Source organism: Canis lupus, chromosome 8, assembly GCF_003254725.2.
Source record: "Canis lupus dingo isolate Sandy chromosome 8, ASM325472v2, whole genome shotgun sequence".
Taxonomy (NCBI): Eukaryota; Metazoa; Chordata; class Mammalia; order Carnivora; family Canidae; genus Canis; species Canis lupus.
The window spans coordinates 13,840,964-13,862,912 of record NC_064250.1 but is presented as its reverse complement, the minus strand read 5'-3'; the positions used below and the strand labels follow the sequence as shown (position 1 = coordinate 13,862,912).

The following is a 21,949-nucleotide window of genomic DNA, read 5'->3' as shown; positions in this document are numbered from 1 at the left end:
ACCCTCAGTCCAGATGTCACACTATCTAAAATATAGTAATCTATGCCATTCTATTATACCTGTAATTATGGAAAATCTTTTCCATATTAAAATAAAATAAATTTGCCTGGCACTTCTTATTTGCATACATGTCTCCTTGCCAGGCACAAAGAAAAAGGCTTTCAAATATCTGAGAGCTACCAAGTCTCTGGTGAATCTCCTCTAGGTTACAAATATCCAACTCCTTTGACTATTCCTCTTAGAACTCCTTTTTTTTTTAAGATTTTATTTTTATCTATTTGACAGAGGAAGCGAGCACCAGCAGGGGTAGCAGCAAAAGGAGAGGGAGAAGGAGACTCCCAGCTGAGTAGGGAGCCCAATTCCAGGCTCAACAAGGAACTCCGGGTCAGAACCTGTAGTATATATATTCATTTTAGGGACAGGCTAAAAAAGTGACTGAGTTAACAAGAAAGGTACAGTAAAAGTGGAGAAAGACGATACTAATAGAAGCCAAGCAAAAAGGTGATCAACAAGTGCCACTGTTGTAAAGGTCAAGAAAAAGACTGAAAAGGATCCACTGGAGCAGCCCAATAGGTTATTGGAAATCTTTGTATATTCTATTTCTGCATAGTGGTAGGGACAGAAGTCAGATTTCAGTAGTTTGAGAAAAATACAAACTGTTCTTCCAAGAAGTTTGACTAAACAAAGAGTAAAGAAGCATGAGGGAGAAGTATGAGCCCAGAAAATGTGAACTTAAGAATGTTTATATGCTGAAAGGGGAATAAAAGTCAGGAGGTAAGAAAAGACTGGAGACAGGAAAGGATTTTATTGAGGGAGATCTAAGGTCCTTGAAAAAGCCTGAAGAGTGGTTCATGACTGTCACAGTCTTATAGCTAAGTTAGCCAAAGGCTGAGGGAATTCTATGCCAAAAGCCTGTGTTTCTTTGTAAAGTCAGAGGTCAAGTGGTAGAATTGAAAGCCTAAGGGTGGGGGGGGGGGGGGTGATAAAGGTTTGGAATACGTGCTGGGTTGAATCAGAAAGAGTGTTTAAAAACTGGAAAAAAGATAAAGGGGTCATGGAACTAGAAATGTTAATGGGCTGGAAGTATAGGAGGAGGTAGTGATAATACAGGATTACAGAGAGCAGTATTCTAATAAGACTGAAACCTTGAGGAGCGCCGGGATGGCTCAGTCAGTTAAGTGTCCAACTCCTGATTTCAGCTCAGGGAGCCTCACATTGGGCTCCATGCTGAGCGTGGGGCCTGCCTAAGACTCTCTCTGTCTCTTCCTCTGCTCACCCCTCCCCCACTCGTGTGTGTTCTCTCTCCCTCTTAAAAAAAATACTGAAGCCTCGAGAGTTTCAGTACAAAATAACTTTGTAAGCATTGCTTAAACTATTTCTCTTACAGATTCCCAAATCATGTTAACATATGAGAGCTCTGAGGAGACATACATAATAAACTTACTAGTTTTTTTAACCCACAATTCCCCCCAAATTTATTTGACTACAGAACATTCCTTTCAAGCTATATCTATCATCATCTGAAGAGAGTTTTTTCCACGGAACTCATTTGGAGAAACACTGTACTCCGCATTTCTCTATATGAAGTCAATCCAATAACCAGAACTCTGAGTTCAAAACAGCTACAAATCTACCTAATCTTTCAGTCTACATTTTTTCCAGTCTTGTCCACAAGAACACAGTGAAACTATCCACTTGCAAATATTCAGAACATTGCCCTCTAAATCAAGTAATCTGCCATCTTACCTTGATCATTCATACTATCCATTATCGTCATTAACTTTTTTAGCCTTGCCATTGACTCTTGTTCATTTCCTTTGCTCATAAAATCTGTACCAAAACCAGGGATCATACCCTAAAACAAATATATTTAAACATAAAATTAACAACAGCTTGTGATTAAATTGTTCAGAATGTTCACATTTAACTACTAGCTTTAATTTTGACACTAAATTTTTAAAATATTTTTTTACCCAAATAGCAAAAATAATGAAAGTAAAGGCATCTATTCTTAAACATTTTAATGAAAAACAAAAGAAGGTAGAAAAAAAACTTTTTTGGATAACTAACCAAGATCTGACTGAAGGGGCCCATCTTCATGATATTTTGAAATTGTTCATACATGTCTCGCAACGTAAACTGACCTGAAATACAACATAAATGGTTCAGGTATGTTAGAGAATGTACATTTCCATTCAATAAAATTAATCTTTTCCTTAGTCATGGATTCATCTTGAAGCATACTTGCAAAATATCTAATCAATAAATATTCCTGAGCAGTTAACTATGGGCAAGATCATATGGTAAATGCAGTCGAGAATTTATAGATACACAGACAGATTCTATCCTAGAAAAGCTTACACTCTATCAGAAAAAATGGACAGAAGTAAATATACAAAAAACGTGAAAACAAGGCAGACAAACTCTACCATACTAGGATGACTAAAATGAAAAAGGCTTACAACACCAAAAGTTCAAGAAGATATGGAGCAAGCAGAACTCTCATAGATCACTGGTAAAAATGTAAAACGGCAAAAACACTTTAGATTATTTGGCATTTTCTAAACAACATGGCTGTCCATGAAGAGGAAAATGATAGACTATGGATGAAATACTACTCAGCAATAAAAGAACAAGCTACAGGTACATAGAACTAAATGGATGAATGTCAAAAAAATTATGCTGTCAAAGAAACCAGGTGTAGGGAAAAAGGGACATACTAGGATTCCTACAATATGATGTACTTACTAGGAAGGAGAATGAGCAAACTTTCTAGTTAATGGAAATATTTCCTGATGGATATGTGTTTCTGTGCATTTGTTAAAATTGTTGGAACAATATCCTTAGGAACCACGCATTTCATTATATGTAAATTAACTTCAATTAACCAACAACAACAATCCAAAAAAAAAAAACAATCCAGAGTATTTTCTATTTATGGCCTAAAGATATAACTGGAAAAGGCATTTGGTTTTACTCATCCTGAATTTAAGTGGCAGTACAATATTATTTTAAAGCTTTTATTTACTTATTCATGAATGACACAGAGAGAGAGAGAGAGAGAGAGAGAGAGAAAGAGGCAGAGACACAGGCAGAGAGAGAAGCAGGCTCCATGCAGGGAGCCTGATGCGGGACTCGATCCCAGGACTCCAGGATCATGCCCTAGGCAGAAGGCAGTGCTAAACCGCTGAGCCACCCGGGGTGCCCGACAGTACAATATTTTAAAGGAAATGTTATAGCAGGCAGCTAGATATGTAAAATTAAACAGTGGTAGAAAAAGTTAAGGCTGAAATACATATTTGGCTATTACACAGGAGTGACCATTGAAGCCATGATAGTACAGGAAATACACTGTCATGGAACCCACATGAAAAGTTCAAAAACAAAAGAAAGTAACAAATATTGGGAACCAAGGGGGAAAAAAAAGGCTGCTACTACTTTTGCCCTTGGTGACCTTAGAAATGAGTAGAATGCTAAGAGCAGAAGCAAAATGCAGGCATAAGGAGAGATCTAACAGTTAAAAAGTAGACTGACTAGGGATATATTACCCAGTTTAATTTGGTGGCAGAAGCAGTGGTAGAGCTGTTCAAGTATAAAGAAAGGTGGGGAAAAGCACCCGGCAATGAGGGATAGATTCATTCATTAAACAGATATTTATTAAAAATCTACTAAGTGCCTGAAACTATGCTAGGTACTATAAACATAAAATGTAAGGAACACAGCTATGAACTTACCTTTGCCTTCAAACAGGGAAGACATATATCTAATAATTATAATGAATAATACAAAAATTACAGGGTGCAATGGAAACATATAGCAGAGTTCTAACTCAGTCCAGGGATCAGGTAAAATGCCCCTAAAGAAGGAGAGACTGAAGTATGAGTAAGAGTTAGCCTCTATGGCTGGGGAGAGGGGCGTGGAAGTATGAAGAAGAGAGAACACCTGTTTAACAGGCAAAGGCACAGAGGTGACATATATTTCAGAACCTGAGAGAAATTCAGCATGACTGGCACATGGAAGGTTAAGGAAAAGAGCATCAAAAATGATATGGAAGATGAGCAGCCCAGGTGGCCCAGCGGTTTAGTGCCACCTTCAGCCCAGGGTGTGATCCTGGAGACCCTGGATCGAGTCCCAGATCGGGCTCCCTGCATGGAGCTTCTCCCTCTGCCTGTGTCTCTGCCTCTGTGTGTGTGTGTGTGTCTCTCATGGATAAATAAATAAAAGTCTTAAAAAAATGATATGGAAGATGTGAGCTAGTTGGTAGAGTCGTGGGTTTTTTTAAAAAAAACTTTAAGTAAGGGGAGGAGGGCGGGGGGTGGGAGTGAATGGGTGACGGGCACTGGGTGTTATTCTGTATGTTAGTAAATTGAACACCAATATGTAAAAAAAAAAAAGTTGAAACGTTAAAAAAAAAAAAAAAAAAAAAAAGGAACCGGAAAAAAAAAAAAAAAAAACACTTTAAGTAATCTCTACACCCAAGGTGGGGCTCGAACTTACAACTCTGACATCAAGAATTGCATGCTTCTCTGACTGAGTCAGCCAGGTACCCCAATAATAGTCATTTGACAAGATTCTAAGAGCAATGGGAAGCCACTGAAAGATTTTAAGAAAGGCAGTAATGTGATTAGACTTGCATTTTCGCCGCAGTATAAAAAATAGATCCAAGGGGAAGAATCCAAGAAACAGGAAGATCTGTTAAAATGAGACTTAGAATAAACAACCTAATAAAGAGATAAACTTGCATAATTGCAGGAGCTGCAAGAAAAGGGAATGGAATGAAGATATTTAGGAGGTAGAACTACTAGGACAAGCTGACAGATGGGAAAAGGAATGGGCAGAGCAAGAAAGAAATAAGAGAGTCCATGACAACACCCAAGATTCTGCCTCTGGCAATAAGACAAATGACATTAGCATTCATTGATGATAACAATGAGGTGAGACTTTAGGATGGGAAGATACAGATACGCTGAATCTGAAATGTCTATGAACATCCAAGTATGGTCTAGTAAACAAACAGGTATCAACCTGAAGCTCCAGAGAAAGAAGATGGCCTAGCATTGGTCCCTGAAGAATACCAACATTTAAGAGAGGGATAAAGGCATAGGTAACTGACAAGATAAGTGAGAATGAGCAGAGGCAGGATAGTATATAACCATGGAAACTAAGAGTAAGATCATTTGGAGGAAAAAAAGAAATGGTCAATAATAATATACGATGAATACTTCTGATTTTATATATATCAGCTGACTTAATCTTCACAAGTTTATAAGGAAGATACTTAGCGTTACCTACTTTTTACAGATAAGGAAATTAAGGTTCAGTAATTTGAAAAAGTTATACAGCTAAAAATAGATCAAATATAAATTCAAATATGACAAATTTAAGAATTTGAGCTTTTTTTTTTTTTTTTTAGAATTTGAGCTCTTAATCACAACATATATTCTTTATAGGAGTGGTCTTAAATGTGGAGTGAAAACAAATGTGTGCTTAATCTCATTCTTCTACATTTTTTTATATTTAGTGTATATATTATATATATATACACACACATACACACTCATAATTTGTAAATAAACAGATTAGAAAGAGTGTTCCAACTTACATTTAACCTGTTCTACTTCATGAAATTCAATGAAAATCTCAATTTTAACCTTCAGGCAATTTGATTACAAGAAAGAAAATAAAAACACTCAATTCTACAATTGTTTACAGATTATCTGAGATTTAAAATGATTTGCATATAAATCATGTAGAAAATAAACATTTGACGAATTGAACTTTAATAATAGATTTGTCATTTCAAACAAATTAACAGTAGCTTTATCAAAAAGAAATTGTGAGAAGACATCAGAGAGCAAATGCTTTTTGCTTCTCATATACCATGTTTTAACTTCTCTATAAGTGCTTCATTGTCATCCAACTTCAACTCATTGACTTTATCTATCAGTCCTTCGATGTCACCCATACCTATAAGACCCCAAAAAAAGAAAAATTAACAACAATATATACTGCTTTACATTATATAAAATACATGCACATAGATAATACCCCTGTGAGACAGCAGGTCAGATATTCCTACTATATTTTAGAGGTGAGAAAACTGAACCTCAAGAACTTAAAACAAAGCAGGAACTCCAGCCCCAGGTTTTATTCCAAACTCCATGCTCTCGAACTCTATTACCTGATACAAAAGGTTTTACTGCCATTACCCTTGCTATTACCAAAACCACGTATTTTTGTATTGTGCTCTAAAACTTTTCCAAAGAACTCTTTCTAATACTTCATCCTCTACCACTCAAACCAAAAGAAGAAGAAAACCATCATCCTGATTTTTTACAGGTGAGGAAGATAAATCATAGAAGGTAATGATTTTCCTAAATTAGTCAATGAGAGAGTAGGATTAAAATCCTAATCTGTCCTAAAGAGCCACGCTATTCCTTAGAGATTTTTTTATATCCCACCACTGTACATACCAAGAAGCTTGCTGATAAAAGGCTGTGTTTTGAAAGGTTCAAAATCATCTATGTGTTCCCCTGTACCAATGAAAATAATTGGACTTTTTGTGGCAGCAACTCTGCAGAGAAAAGGAAAATGATGAAATAATCTAAAAAAGGTAAATTTTTTCCAGCAGATTTCAAAGTAATTAAAGATATACAGTTCAAGTTTCTTTTCACTTGTTAAAACAGAACTATATCAGAAGGACTCCAAATTTGTTTTTATTTAAAATTCTTTTATAGACCATATTAGGTATGCCACTAGAATTTATCTTTTTTTTTTTTCAATTTGGGTATATACTGGACTGTATTTTATTTTATTTTTTTAAAAGGTTTTATTTATTTATTCACAAGAGACACACAGAGAGAGGCAGAGACATAGGCAGAGGGAAAAGCAGGCTCCCCGAGGGGAGCCCAATGCGAGACTCAATCCCATGACCCCAGGACCATGACTGGAGCCAAAGGCAGAGACGCTCAATCACTGAGCCATGCAGGTGCCCCTGGACTGTATTTTAAATGATCAATAGAAAGCTATAAATACATACACACACACACAAGCCCCATATAAGCCCAAGCCTTAGAACAATAGCATCAGTAATACTTACGCACTGAGTGCACCACCTCCTTTTGCATGGCCATCAAGTTTTGTCACTATTACCGAAGCTACATCTACTTTATCTTTAAAAGCCTTTGCCTGGGCTTCACAAGCCTGTCCAATGGAGGCATCCATCACATAAACAATGTTATCAGGTTGCTAGAAAATTTAAATAAGAAAGATACATATTTTTACTGCTCTTGAGCAAATTTCATCATTAGAAGCTATAGAAAAATATTTATTATAAGTATTTGCTATCTTTATTATTATTATCAAATCAATAAATATTTATTGAGGGAGTACTATATATTAGACACCATTTAGGTCCTGAGACAAAGAAATAAATAAAATCCTTGTCCTTATGAGACTTATATTCTAGTCAGAAGACACAGATAATAAATGGGCAAGTAAACATTTCAGATGTACAACAATATGAGGTATGGGAGACTTTTTTTAGATAGGGCGGCCAGGGGAAGCCTCTCTGGAATAACATTTGAGATGAGGCCTGAATAAAGAGGAAAAATGTTTTTTATATGTAATGATCTGAGGAATCACATTCTACGCAAGAGAATACTAAAAGTAAGTAAGAGGGAAAAAGTAGAAAAGTATGAATTAAAACCAAAATGAATAAAACAGAGGTGAGGTTATTTCCCTTAGCTCTGCTCAACCAGGTCAAAATAATGCATGGCTAAAAAGAAATTTATTAGCATTGATTAGCTAAAGAATTACTGCCAACTCCTCAAAGGCAAAACTGAGTTCATGGGCAAAATATGTGCTACAGATTATCTAGAAGCTGCTTCTTTTCCCTAAATTATTTCCATCACAATTTTAAAGAGACACTAAATGATCATTAACATTTTTAAATGCTTCATTTTGAAAATCTTTCAAAATTCAGCTAAAGGAAATGTCCTAATTTGATTTAAATAATTTACAGAAAAGTCAATATGAAAGGTTAATTTTAAAATTATGTTTCTTGTTTTTTATTATATATACAATAAGATGATTAAGTGAGAAAGGAAAATTTTTTGATACTTATTCATGAAAATTTCATATCTAGTATAGAGAAGATTAAGTCCTTACCATACAAATACATATACCCAAAATAGAAAGAAATAAATTACTTGGAATCTATTATACAACCAAAAACAACTTACATAGATCATAAACTCAATAAGGGGTTGTAATTAAATTAGCCAAAGTCCTTACCATGTTGTTAAATTGAAAGTTACTTACTATAGCGTTAGCAACTTGAAGCATTTCTTCAAACAAAGAGTCTTCCTGTTTATGGCGTCCACTTGTATCAACAATAATAATTTCAAAATTTTCATTTTTGAATTTCTCCACTCCTTCAGAGGCAATGATAACAGGATCCATTTCTGTATAGCTATTTAACAAGGACAAATGATTCAACAACAACCACAGAGCAAAACTTCCGAATACTAATAATTTGACAATTATTAGTATAACTTTATTCTGAAAAAGTCACAATTTCAATTCTGAAAAATAAAATCTAATAAATGTTAAAAATAGCAAACAAAAAAGTTTAAAAATAAAGATAGCAAACCACTTCTAGAGCAGCAGAAAGCATTATTTAGTTTTCCAATTACAAAATTCTATGTGATTCTGCTGCATGTCTTATCTGAATGAGTTTTTTCCCTCAAATACTTTTTATATTTTCTTTAATAATTGAAGAATACATACACATGCTTTCCCATTTAACACCCTTTCATAAGCATTTTATAAAGCCATTAAATATTCTTGTAAAACATGACTTTTTAGGCTAAATAATATTCCATCATATGTTATGCTATCATTTATTAAATAAATGCCCTATTGTTGGTCATCTGAAGTATTTCTAATTTCTTGGTATTAAAAATATAGCCAGGGATGCCTGGGTGGCTCAGCAGTTTAGTGCCTAACTTCAGCCCAGGGTGTGATCCCAGACTCCTGGAATTGATTCCCATGTCAGGCTCCCTGCATGAAGCCTGCCTCTCTCTCTGCCTATGTCTCTGCCTATGTCTCTGCCTCTTCTCTGTCTTTCATGAATAAATAAAATCTTAAAAAATAAATAAATAAAAATAAAAAATAAAAATATAGCCAATATAAAGAGTTCATAATGTTGTTTCTTTGAAAATTGTTATGACACAGTCCTACAGCTTGAATTGGATCAAATGATCTGAAATTTAGGCTTCTGATTTCTTTTTTGTTGATTTTGATGGGAGTTCTCTGGGCTTCCTAGATTTGGATCCATTTCCTTCCCAAGATTAGGGAAGTTTTCAACTACTATTTCCTCAAATAAATTTTCTGCCTTTTCCCTCTTCTTTTTCTGAGACTCTTATAATATGAATGTTATTACATTTATTTTAATGGGTAGGCTTTTGGTTCCTAAAAGGAAAACGTCTTCCATAAAAGTTTAATTTCATTCCTAATTCACTACATTTTCACAATTGTCAAAAATCTTTTAAACTTTAAAATCCAGAAACGAGATCACATTGTAATCTGCACTATTTTCAGAAGTGGCAATTTTTTATACAGATCAATACTGTCAAATGAAAAGACAGATGTTAAAAAAAAGTTTTCTCCTTAAATGAGCAACAATAAAAATCAGGTATGAAGGCATTTAATAAGAATATGTGAGATTTAAATGAAGAAAATTACAATATTTAAGGACATAAATTTTTAAAGCAAAAACAACACAATAGGTTCCTAAACTGAACTCTACAATATAGTAAAGATGTCAGTTCTTCACTAAGTTAACTAGTTTCAAAGTAGTTCCAATCAAAATCTTTTGGGAACTTAATAAGGAATTTCAAAATTTAATCTAGGAAAATAAGCAGATGAAAACAGGCAAGAGGATGTTGAAAAAAAAAGGATCAGCATTACCAGATATTTTTAAATATGCTAAAGATATAATTAAAATTTATAAATGTACAAAGAAATATGATGGAATTCATATTGGAATGAATGGAATGCACACAGTGGAATGCAATGATGCCATAAAATGGAATTAACTTAAACAGTATATGGTCTATTTCAGAATAAAGATTTCATTGTTTTGTGAATGTATTAATGAAGTACAATATATTTACATTGAAAAGTTGCACAAATTATAAATGCAATGAATTTTCACAAAGTGAACACATCCAGGTCAAGAAACAACATAACCAGCACCACACTCCCTCCCAAGAGTAACCACTATCTTGTCATAAGATCCCATTTGTAATCAACTCCTTAGTGGTCTACTGATACACACAGTAAGATGTACTATTTTAAGTGTTCATTTTGATGAGAGCTGACAAATTTACATATACCCACTACCACAACAAAGTAAAAAGCACTGTAAGACTCCATTTCAATTTAAAATTATCTGTCTATATCTGTGTGTTCATTTGCACGGACATTGAAATAAACCACAGGTGGACAGGCTAAAAACTGGTAACTGGGAAGTGAAATCTTTAGCGCTTTCACTTTAAAAGTCTTAAAGGGCAGCCCGGGTGGCTCAGTGGTTTGGTGCCGCCTTCAGCCCAGGACGTGATCCTGGAGACCCGGGATCGAGTCCCACGTCCGGCTCCCTGCATGGAGCCTGCTTCTCCCTCTGCCTGTGTCTCTGCCTCTCTCTCTCTCAAGAATAAATAAGATAAAAAAAATAAATAAAAAAAAGAATAAATAAAATCTTAAAAAAAGAACTGCTTTAAAAAATAAATTAAAAAATAAAAAAATAAAAGTCTTAAATAAAATAGATTTTTAAAAAAATACAGGACAAATGGTTATGTAACAAATAGCTCTGTATATGCCACCCCTAAAATAAATGCTAATATGTAAATTTAACAGCAGAGATGCAGTTCAAATTCTTCCTCAGTCCCAGTCCCTTCAGTCCTTCCAGAGAAAACAATGATCACTAACATTTTACTCCATATATGTATTATGTTTCTTAAATTTACATGAGTAAAAGAAAGATTATTTCATAAATGGTATTGAGAATACTATTAAAAAATGCTCTGGCTTTAGCCAATAGTTAATTATCAGCCAAATTTCTTACAAATTTTGAACCAAAGGATACAACTGTTTGTTATCCCTTAATATTTTTTTATCCTTTGATTTTTAAGTCCATATTAGAATCAGTTCTTATCCTAAAAATAAATTCCTAATGCTATTCTTTAATCTACCTATTAGAAATCATAAAAAACTAAGGTGCCTGTGTGGCTCAGTGGTTGAGTGTCTGCCTTTGGCTCAGGTTGTGATCCTGGGGTCCTAGAATCAAGTCCCACATCAGGCTCCCTGTGGGGAGCCTGCTTCTCCCTCTGCCTATGTCTCTGCACCTGTCTCCCATGAATAAATAAATTCTTTTAAAAAAAAGAAATGAAATCATAAAAAAGTAAAAGAAAAAAAATTTAAATAAAGAATATATGGTAAGCCAAAAGTTCATTAGCATTTCTCGCCACCCAAAAAGTAGAAAGCATGACTAACAAAATGATACCATTCATTAAATTACCTCAAATTTTAGCTTCTTTACCTTACTAAGAAACCATTTATATGAATAATGTTAAGAAAATGTTATCCTCCCAAAAAGTCCTAAATTCAATATAGACTCAATTCTTTTCATTAATCATTCTAACATATAAATTACTTAACTGAACTACTATATCAAATAAAAGAAAGCAATGATCTCTACCTGAGATAATTATACATTATAAGCTTTTTTAGGATGATCAAACTTTCTAAAATTATTTACAAAAAAAAATAGTATGGAATTCACCCGTGTGTTTTATCAAGGAATGCTTCAGATAGGTCTTAAACAATAAGGGAGGCCTGGGTGGCTCAGTGGTTGATCATCTGCCTTCAGCTGAGGGCGTGATCCCGGAGTCCAGGGATTGAGTCCCACATCAGGCTCCCTGCATGGAGCCTGTTTCTCCCTCTGCCTATGTCTGCCTCTCTCCTTCTGTGTCTCTCATGAATAAATAGACAAAATCAAGAAAGAAGAAAAGGAAAGGAAAGGAAAGAAAAAAAAAAGAAAAGGAAAGAAAGGAAGGAAGGAAGAAAAGAAATAAATAAGAATAGAGAAGCATACAAAGCAGGATGAAAAGTATAGGCAGATTATAAACTAAACAACATCCACTCTGATATATCAGGCTGGATCAGAAGAGTCATGTTATAATAATAAAAGAGAACACTTTATTAATTATACCCCACTTTGTTCCAGAAAGGTTTAAACTTCTAAGTAGATATTAAAATGTGACCAGACAGCCTAAAATAAAAACTGAGACAAGATGAGACACATAAATACGTATCAAAATAAAAACCGGAAACCCACCTTCCATAGAATGGAATTCTTGCTTTGGTAGCATTCTGTTTTAGTTGGTCAAAAGCTCCTATAAGATAAAGAGTTAATGAGTCCTCAAACTTAAAAATAAAAATTACAGAGAAGTTTTCAAATTTCAACACATTACCTGCTCTGAATGTGTCTGCACATATCAAACAGGTCTTCCAACCTTTCCTCTGGTAATAATATGCTAACTGGGAAAGAAATATTTTAAAAATACAACATTAATAACTACAAATTATTATGCACATAATTGTTTGTTTACCTTTATTACTTAAAGATTAAAATAAACTCACATTCTCCTGAAAGTAATTATTATTACACTGTTTTAAGTTTTTACTTGAATTCTAATTAGTTAACAAATAGTATTACACTAGTTTCAGGTGTAACATATAGTGATTCAATATTTTAATACATCACCTGGTACTCAATTACAGCAAGTGCCCTCCTTAATCCCCATCACTTGTTTGACCCATCCCCTCCCCCGCCCCCACTTCTCTGATAGAACAACCAGGTTATTCTCTATAGTTAAGAATCTGTTTCTTGGTTTGTGTCTTTTTTATCCCTTTTGCTCATCTGGTTTCTTAAATTCCATATATGAATGAAATTATATGGTATTTGTCTTTCTCTGACTTATTTGACTCAGCATAATACTCCATGTTGTAGCAAATGGCAAGATTTCATTCTTTTTAATGGCTGAATAATATTCCCGTGTGAGTGTGTAAATGTTTTTGGATCTTGTCAAACTCGTGGTGGAGATACAAGTTTCTAGTTTTCACTAGAAAGCTCAAATTTTATCACTGGCCACAATATTTATTATTTGCCTTAAAGTGACAGGCTCACTTTACTTGAAAATCTTATTCAAGTCTGAATTACACAGATTATCTGTTTGTTCACATAAAAATGGTATTTAATGGCTGAAGAATATTCCTAGGAAAAAATAGTATTTTCCTAGATTCAAGTTAAAGTTACACACCTCTCATTACTTTTTTTTTTTTTTTTTTTTTTTAGAGAGAGAGAGAGTGCACATGCAGGGGGATGGTGGGGAGAGAGAGAGAGAATCTTAAGCAAGCTCCATGCCCAGGGCAGGGCCTGACAAAAGTCTCAATCTTACGACCTGAGCCAAAATCAAGAGTCGGCGACTTAACCAATTGAACCACCCAGGTGCTTCCAGTATTACATTTTTGAATACAGCAAATATGTTAAAAAGCTTGAGAGCTAACTGCCATCTAGTAACATTCAAAGGATATAAAATGATCAAGCAATACATGACCATAGTGAAAAATGTATAATATTCATGTTAATTAAGTAAAAAGAAACAATAACATAACCCTCTAAGAAATTATCTTTTTCTCTTTTTTTCTAGGTTATAACATAGTTGAGGCTTGTGAAACAAAATCTGGTAAGAAGCTTGTGGCACCCAATTCTGGAGAAAGAGATGGTATAACGAATTAAAAATTAGTAAAAGGATATGCAAATGAAGATCTGGATTATGTTGGGCAGGACACTGGAAAAAGGGAGCCTTGAACCACAGGAGATAAGGTAAGCTTTCCATGTTCTCTTCTCCAAAAATCATATGCTCACTTCTTTAAAGGACAGAAACAATCTCTTTGGTAAAAGAAATAGCACAATTATGTAAAAGTCTGCCATTCTTACAAAAAACAATCACAAGGGAGACTCTGGGATTCTTTCTTTTTATTGTAAAAAAAGCTATTACAAAAACATAACAGATATATTGAAAAACACAAAACTGTAAAACAACAATACTACCCTGGCTTTAACATATAATTTGATTTATACAAACATATCTTCTCTACGATTTTTTTTAAAACTAAGTATAATTTACCTTTGAACATGTTGTTGTTTTACCACTCCCTTGCAATCCAACAAACATGATCACATTCTGTTTTCCTTTAGTCGGTGTCCATGCTTTAACTCCAGGGTCTACAAGCTATGTACCAAAAATAAAATAAAAATAAAATCAGGTTAACATATGCTTACATTCAAAACCCCTTTCTCCACAACTTCTAAATTGTAAAAATAATTTAAAGACATTTTAGTATAAAAGACCACCATAATCCTACCATTCTACTACATGTTTACTATTTCCCTTTGAACACACACAGTGAAATGTAAGAATATAAAATAATGTATTGCAAAGTCATAAGCAAGCCTATACTCCCAAACCTAATTCAGAGAAGGGTCTCAAGACATTTTTTAGAACAAGCTGGAGTGTGAATAGTGAGACCAAGTTTGAGAGGAGCAATCCACATCAGCACTGCAGAAATATAAAAATGTATGTGCAGACCACTCTATGAACTTTTAAAGTTTTAGTAATGACATTAAAGAAAGTGAAAATAAAAAAAAGAAAGTGAAAATAAGTCATGTTATTTTTAATACTTTATTTAACCCAGTATATTAAAATGTTATCATTTCAACATGTAACCTACATTTAAAAATGAGATATTTTATATTCCCTTTTCCCATATCAAGTCTTCAAATTTGGTATCTATTTTATACTTATAGCACATCTCAATGTATAATGTGTATAACCACATTATAAGTGCTCAATAACTACATGGGGCTAGCTGCTACCACCCTGGGACAATACCTATCTTCATGTTCAATGAATGTTTATGTATGAGCAAAATTACAAATTACATGTGAAAGACTTTCCAGGTCAGTCAGATGTCAAGTTCTCCAATGCCAAAGACCTACTATTCTATAAAGTTACTATATTTAGAGGGCTAGTAAAAAATAACCACCAATTCCATGAGTCAGTAGGAAATTAAGGTTTGTATATGGACTGCCCACAAACTAATAAGCATGAAGCCTTTTTAAAGTTCATTTAAAAAAAATAATTCATTTGCAAGTCAGTTGTTTAGAGCAGACAGCACATATCTCCACATGATAATAAAGCCATAATTGCAGTTAATGTCCTAAACCAGAGACCAGCAAACTACATATGAATAAAGTTTTTATGCAACATAGCCATGCCCATTCATTTACTACTTCTATACTACAACAGCAGAGCTAGGTAGCTGCAACAGAAATCATATGGCCCACAAAGCCTAAACTATCCAGTCCTTAAGAGAAAGTTTTTAGAGCTCATGACAGACCATACCATAAAGATCACATAGTCCGTATTATAACTGAATTTCAAGGAAAGCCATGAGAAGGGAGGAAAAGAGAACACATTTTGTCATCTCTTTCCAAGGCGCAGGCTTAGCCTTAAGGAAACTTCTGAAATAGGCAAAATCTATCTTAAACATAAATCCACTCTCCCTCCCTTAGATCCTTTCAGAACATTCATGCTACCCTACATTCACCTCCATTCTCAGTATCTTACAGCAGAAGGACTCACCTCTCTATGAACCTAAATTCGGAACTTCTGTATTTTAGTGACTATTTTACAAACCTAACTCCTATTCCTTCTGCACTCTAGAACAGCAGTACTTTTCAGTTTCAGGACGCCTTTCCTTCTGTATTTTTTTTTAAAGATTCTATTTATTTATTTGAGAGAGAGAACATAAGCTGTGAGGAGAGGCAGAGGGAGAAACAGACTCCCCGCTGAGCAGGGAGCCTGGTGTGGGGCTCAATCCCAGGACCCTGAGATCATGACCTGAATCAAAGGCAGATGCTTCTACCAACTGAGCCACCCAGGTGTCCAGGACTCCTTTGTAATTATAGTAGTTTTTAAGATTAGTCGCAATATAGAATCTGAAACCATATAAACTTTCATATTTCATTACATTAAAATCTGTTATTCTATCTTGCACTTTGAATGGATCTTATGCTGGTGCATGATTTTATGACATCATATATTAGTCACTCACACATTTCACTAAACATCAAAAAAATTATTTATCAATACTGATCTCATCAGAAATGTTTTGGGATCTTGTCAAACTCATGGTGGAGATACAAGTCTCTAGTTTTCACTGGAAAGCTCAAATTTTATCACTGGCCACAATACTATTATTTGCCTTAAAGTGACAGGCTCACTTTACTTGAAGATCTTATTCAAGTCTGAATAACACAGATTATCTGTTTGTTCACATAAATATGGTGTTCTATAAAAGAAGCAGCTAGCTCAGCTTGCAATCAAATAAGCACATATGTGCCTTCCTCAAGACAACCATCAAATTTCAATATGCAACAAAAAAGCATTCTATATACTTCTTGTTTCATCCCACAAAATCGTAGACATGTATACTCAAGGGTTAAGATTTAATACAACTAATAACTTCTGCTCCATCAAGGGCGTTCTTAAGTAAAACTGGCTTTTTTTTTTCCCCCCTGCAAGGGTGTAGTAGTAAAGAGTACAATGTCTCCTAGTGCAGTTTGGTACTACTGTCTTGATTCATGCTAGGGAGTTTTGCCCACCATTGCTTTTGCATCATTAGTGCAAATATCAAACAATAAAAAAGGCAGGAAAGGCAAATAATGTCTTAGTATTATTATGAAAAGTTTTAACCTTGCTTTTGCACATTACTGCTCTAGACCATATGCTTCTGAGTAAAGGGACCAGTCTAATTTATCTCTGCTATCAGCAGCATATAATAAAGCAGGCACTCAGTAAATTGCCTAGAATAAAGCAGGTAATCAATAAATGCTTCTTAACAAAGCAGTTAATGCACCAGAATTGCCTATAGGTGCCAAACCCTAAAAATAGAAATTTTCACTCATCCTGCGCTGATCAGGGGCTACATGAAAAGCAAACTGGAAATAACGTGAGGAGTCCTACAAGGAGTTTGCAGATCAGACCTATCTCTGCCACTAACTAGCTATTTAATTTTTCTCAACTGCAAACTGAGAAGTATGACTAGATAAATTCTCTGACCTCTTTTAGGTCTTTATTTCTTTTTTTATTAAGTACTCTACAAGACTACATTAAATGACATAACCATCTGAGATACTAGACTTTTTCAAAGTATCAATCAGCTCTGCTGAAACCAAAGGAGTAAACTATTCACACAATAAATGGAAAAATACCAGTAGACTACTAGCAGACATGTTGCCCTACAAAAAATTTTTTTAGTTCCTTCCCTTTTTTTCCCTTACCATTGGACTCATACATATTTTTTAAAGCTAATATTTCCACCACAATTTTCATGACCCAGCAGCAATATCAGTTCTAAGGGATACAAGGCAATAGGCTCTACTTACTACTTGCAAAATAAAATTTCACTAGTTGCTCATAATCTAGGCAAGAATCAGGGTATTTGGTCTTTTCAAAGGAAATTCTGTACACAATGAACAAACAGTTCAGGAAAGAACACTTGTCAAGAATGACTTTCTGTACAAATTAGAACCTTCAAAAAGCAAAACCTGATATTAAAGAGAATAAACTCAAGGTAGGCCCTTCGATAATAATTCATCTGTAGTGAAGTTTTACTTTTGTAAACTGGCTTTGGGAATTTTTATGGGAGTAGTACTGGCCTATCATATCTATATTCAGAACTTTGTATTCAGAAAAGTCTATAATAAAAATAGGCCCTTTAGGAAAAGTTTATAACCCTTCAATTAATATTTTTTAATACAGATGCATATTCTATAAAAATGTAAAAAAGTATTCTGAAATAGTATTCCTGTTGCAGGACTAGTGTATTTTTACTCACTGGAGTCTACAGAGAATCATAGCACAATCCTGATATACTTTTACCTTCACCAGTTCTTTAAACACAGCATGCTGAATCATTTTTCTTTTGTTAAGACCAGATGCCATCTCTTCAAGATCAATAGCAGACCTTTGTAGTGATGGTTTTTGTGGGTGGGAGAGAGAAAAGCCGGTTAAGACACTCTGAAAAAACGTTTCTGCTCCAAAGAATGTAAAAATATTTGATCATTCACACTAATAGTCTTCTGATTGAGGTGCATATAAAGAATTTACCATGAAATATTAGACGTAAGACCTTGGTTAGTTTTAAGTTTTCAAGGCTTTCTTTTGAAAGACTAAATATTAATTTGTCCTTGTATCACTGCAAAGTATTAATTTTATTTTTACAGCATATGTATTTTATGCATCTTTACACACAGCAAAAAAAATAGGATTACTTTCTCTAGTTGTAAATGTTTAAATGCTAGTAGTTAGGTATTTATTACCCAGTCTAACAGTACGAAAAGGAGAAATGGCCTGAACATGACAAGGGCTAGGATTCAAGCAGTTAATTAAGGTGCCTGTGTTACTCTACGTGCCCTGCCCCAGTCAGTACCTCTCCCAAAGAATACAATAACTGAAATGACACATAGTATTCATTCATTCAAATATGGACAGAAAAGCCATAAAGAGAACAAGAATGAATACAATTCTCCAATAATGAAGGAGGCTGATTAATGTCACTTTAGACCTGAAGAGGATAAAAAGGTACTTTTCTATGAAGAACTGTTAAAAGGCTTTTATATTAAAACACTATACTGCATATGATTAAATCCATCCAAATAAAAGAGTAGTAAAATGGAAAGAAATCCATAATTAAATGAAAGCCACATGTAGTTTATTCTTTGAAACATCATTATGGAAATATACTATATAAACACAGTCGTGCAACATGAGTTCTATTCTTTTCAAATGCTGTATAGCAGAAACTTTCATGATATAGCAGACTTTTCTAATTAGCTCTTCATCCCAGTAAACTAAGTTTAGTTTGCCTGTTTTTTACCTGGTTAATTTAACTTACTTTACATTTTCTCTTAGTTGCTTCACTAGTTTAATATTAACATCTGCTTCCAGTAATGCTGTACATACTTCTTTTAGCATGGCATTTAATACCTGCAAATAAATACATAAAAATTCAACACTCCCAGTGTATCATTTCGATTGTATAAAAATAATGGCTGATCAGTCATCATATACTACCATAGCTTAATAAAAACAATACTACACTGCTAGAGAAAAAATTTTTTCAATTAGCCTCAGAGAGGTAATCTTATCAAATGTCTAATCATTTTATCAAAATAAGATCTTACACTCAGTTTTATTTAACCATGTATTATCACAATTTTATTCCTATATTGAAGTGACAACAGTAAAGGCAATATGCAAGCCAAAGAAAGTTATTACACAATGGATGTTACCATTGAACACCTTCTGTTGCTGATACACAGCACTTTATATTCACAATATCTGCTTAATTTGACTACCAGGAGAAAATTAACAAAAGAAAATGACCTGGTCTGACCTAGCAGTCTTACTATTTCCACTCAGAGCAGGAGCAGAAGAACAAAGTTGAAAAGAAAACTATCCTCCCTTAATAACTATCATCACATATTTGCTGAGTTATAAGGTACTTTGGTGTTTTTTTTTTTAAAGATTTTATTTATTTATTCATGAGAGATGCAGATAGAGAGGCAGAGACATAAGCAGAGGGGAGGGCAGGCTCCCCCCAGGATCATGCCCTGAGCCAAAGGCAGATGCTCAACCACTGAGCCACCCAGGTGCCCCGGGACTTTGGTTAAAAGGTCATAAAGTCTTAAAAAAAAAAAAAAAAAAAAAAAAAAAAGATGAGGCTTCTGTTGCTCATGTAAGTAAGTATTTACACATTAAATTGTAAGCTCCATGATGGCAGGGATTTTAGTCTGTTTTGTCACTGCTGTATCCCTGGTGCCAGCAAAAAGTCTGCAAAATGTAGGCCCTCAGGTACCTGGCTGGCTCAGTCAGTAATAGCATGTGAATCTTGATCTCTAGGTTATGAGTTCAAGTCCCACACTGGGTATTGAGGTTACTCAAAAATAAAATCTTAAAAAAAAAAAAAAAATGTAGGCCCTGGAATATTTCTTGAATAATTTCCATCTTCAACTCACTTCATACATGCTACAGAAGTTTATCAGATCTATCTCTCCTTAAAGGGGTCTGACAAAAACTGATTTTTCATTAGAGGGATTTCTTCTTATTAATTCCCTAGCAGCACAGTACTAAGAGCAGAGAAGTTGCCAATTCAAGCAACAGCTATTACTCTACTTCCCACCAAGTTCTTCTCCCTGGTTTCTTTTTTCTCTAATATAAACATAAACAGCATAAAGGTTATACAATAGGAAAAAACTGTTTGGAAAGCCGTTGTTTTATTTATCCTGAATTCCAAAGACTATACAATGGCTTAAGCTACGATTTATCAATTAATAATAATTATTAGAAAAAGCCCTGGATAGGGAATTAGAAAAAAAGATACTAATCCTGGTTCTTCTGATAAATAAACGTGTGAAACTGACTTTTCTTTTGCTGTTAACTGAGAGGCTGGACTAACTGAACTCAAAGATGGTCCCAAATTATTAAATTCCTTTAGCTTGTTAAAAATATTGATACAAATTCTGCATTATTTTTTTCAGTAAGCACTAAGTAATGTACAGAACTGTTGAATCACTGTACTGTACACCTGAAATTAATATAGCACTGTATGTTAACTACACTGGAATAACATTTTTTTTAATTAAAAAAAAATTTTTTTTCCAGACCTCCAAGTTAGAAAGCACTTTTTTTTTTTCCTTAGAGAGAGAGAGAGAGAAGAGTGGGGAGGGCAGAGGGAGAGAATCCCAAGCAGGCCCCACACCCAGCATAGAGCCTGACACAGGGCTTAATCTCATGACCTTAACATCATGACCTGAGCTGAAATCAAGAGTCAGATGCTTAACCAATTGAGCCACCCAGATGTCCCTAGAAAGTACTTTTAACTATTATTTCATTTGATCCTTAAAACCATCTTGTAAGGTAGTCTATTTTCTAATTTTATACATTAAGAAATCCCAAGTTGACTTGCCCAAATTTCTATTACAAGCTACTAAGTGGGTTGCTAAACAAGGTCTTCTAAAACCAGTTACAGTACTATCCTATTAGAACCACAAAATATAAAGTATACTTGTGGACTCTCAACTTTTTCAATTGACAAATCATTAAGATACTAGACTTTGGGGGGAAAATGACAAAGAAATATTTTATTTTTTTCAGAAAGAAATATATATGTATATATATATATTTTTTAAAGATTTAATTTATTTATTCATGAGAATACACAGACAGGAGGGAGAGAGGGAGAGAGAGAGAGAGAGAGAGAGAGAGAGAGAGGGAGGCAGAGACACAGACAGAGGGAGAAGCAGGCTCCATGCAGGGAGCCCGACGTAGGACTCGATCCCAGGTCTCCAGGATCACGCCCTGGGCTGAAGGCGGCGCTAAACTGCTGAGCCACCGGGCTGCCCAGAAAGAAATATTTTAAATTTAAAACAAGAAAGCCAGGAGGAAGAGTATTTCAGATACCATATAAGGAGTCAGCTTACAAAATCTAAACAAAACAAAACTGAGTGAAGATTTCAGAGAAAATGAATCAAAGTAGACAACATGAAGATACTAGCCTTTATGAGAGTGCTAAATAAAAGTGAAGGAGAAAAATGTGTGATGCCTACACATGCCTACTCAAAAAGTAAGAAGCAGGACACTGGCATTTTAGGCCTATGTCAAGAGAGAAAGAAAAAGTATATCTCCATATCTAAGGCATTTTCAGAACATAAAATTTATGTCATTTTTACATGTTAGTTAAGATTCAGGGCTTT

The 21,949-nt window shown here is 34.3% G+C and overlaps 2 protein-coding genes across 4 annotated transcripts in view; one reads left to right on the top strand and one right to left on the bottom strand.

Annotated features, from left to right (window-relative positions):
- The window catches only part of LOC112657127 (uncharacterized), a 78,036-nt gene that overhangs the window by 12,303 nt on the left and 43,784 nt on the right, over positions 1 to 21,949 (top strand). The window contains exon 2 of the mRNA XM_035719823.2: positions 13,776 to 13,951. The gene's annotated coding sequence lies outside the window, so the exon portion shown is untranslated. The remainder of the gene's footprint in view (positions 1 to 13,775; positions 13,952 to 21,949) is intronic.
- Positions 1 to 21,949, bottom strand: part of SRP54 (signal recognition particle 54) — a 37,455-nt gene that overhangs the window by 5,576 nt on the left and 9,930 nt on the right. For all 3 annotated transcript variants that reach the window (XM_025442961.3, XM_025442962.3, XM_025442963.3), the window contains 11 exons: positions 19,090 to 19,181; positions 18,075 to 18,159; positions 14,256 to 14,360; positions 12,537 to 12,603; positions 12,401 to 12,458; positions 8,323 to 8,473; positions 7,100 to 7,248; positions 6,474 to 6,574; positions 5,881 to 5,967; positions 2,071 to 2,144; positions 1,747 to 1,855 (listed from right to left, as the gene is read on the bottom strand). In XM_025442961.3, the coding sequence (XP_025298746.1) occupies positions 1,747 to 1,855; positions 2,071 to 2,144; positions 5,881 to 5,967; positions 6,474 to 6,574; positions 7,100 to 7,248; positions 8,323 to 8,473; positions 12,401 to 12,458; positions 12,537 to 12,603; positions 14,256 to 14,360; positions 18,075 to 18,159; positions 19,090 to 19,181 (1,078 nt within the window). The remainder of the gene's footprint in view (positions 1 to 1,746; positions 1,856 to 2,070; positions 2,145 to 5,880; positions 5,968 to 6,473; positions 6,575 to 7,099; positions 7,249 to 8,322; positions 8,474 to 12,400; positions 12,459 to 12,536; positions 12,604 to 14,255; positions 14,361 to 18,074; positions 18,160 to 19,089; positions 19,182 to 21,949) is intronic.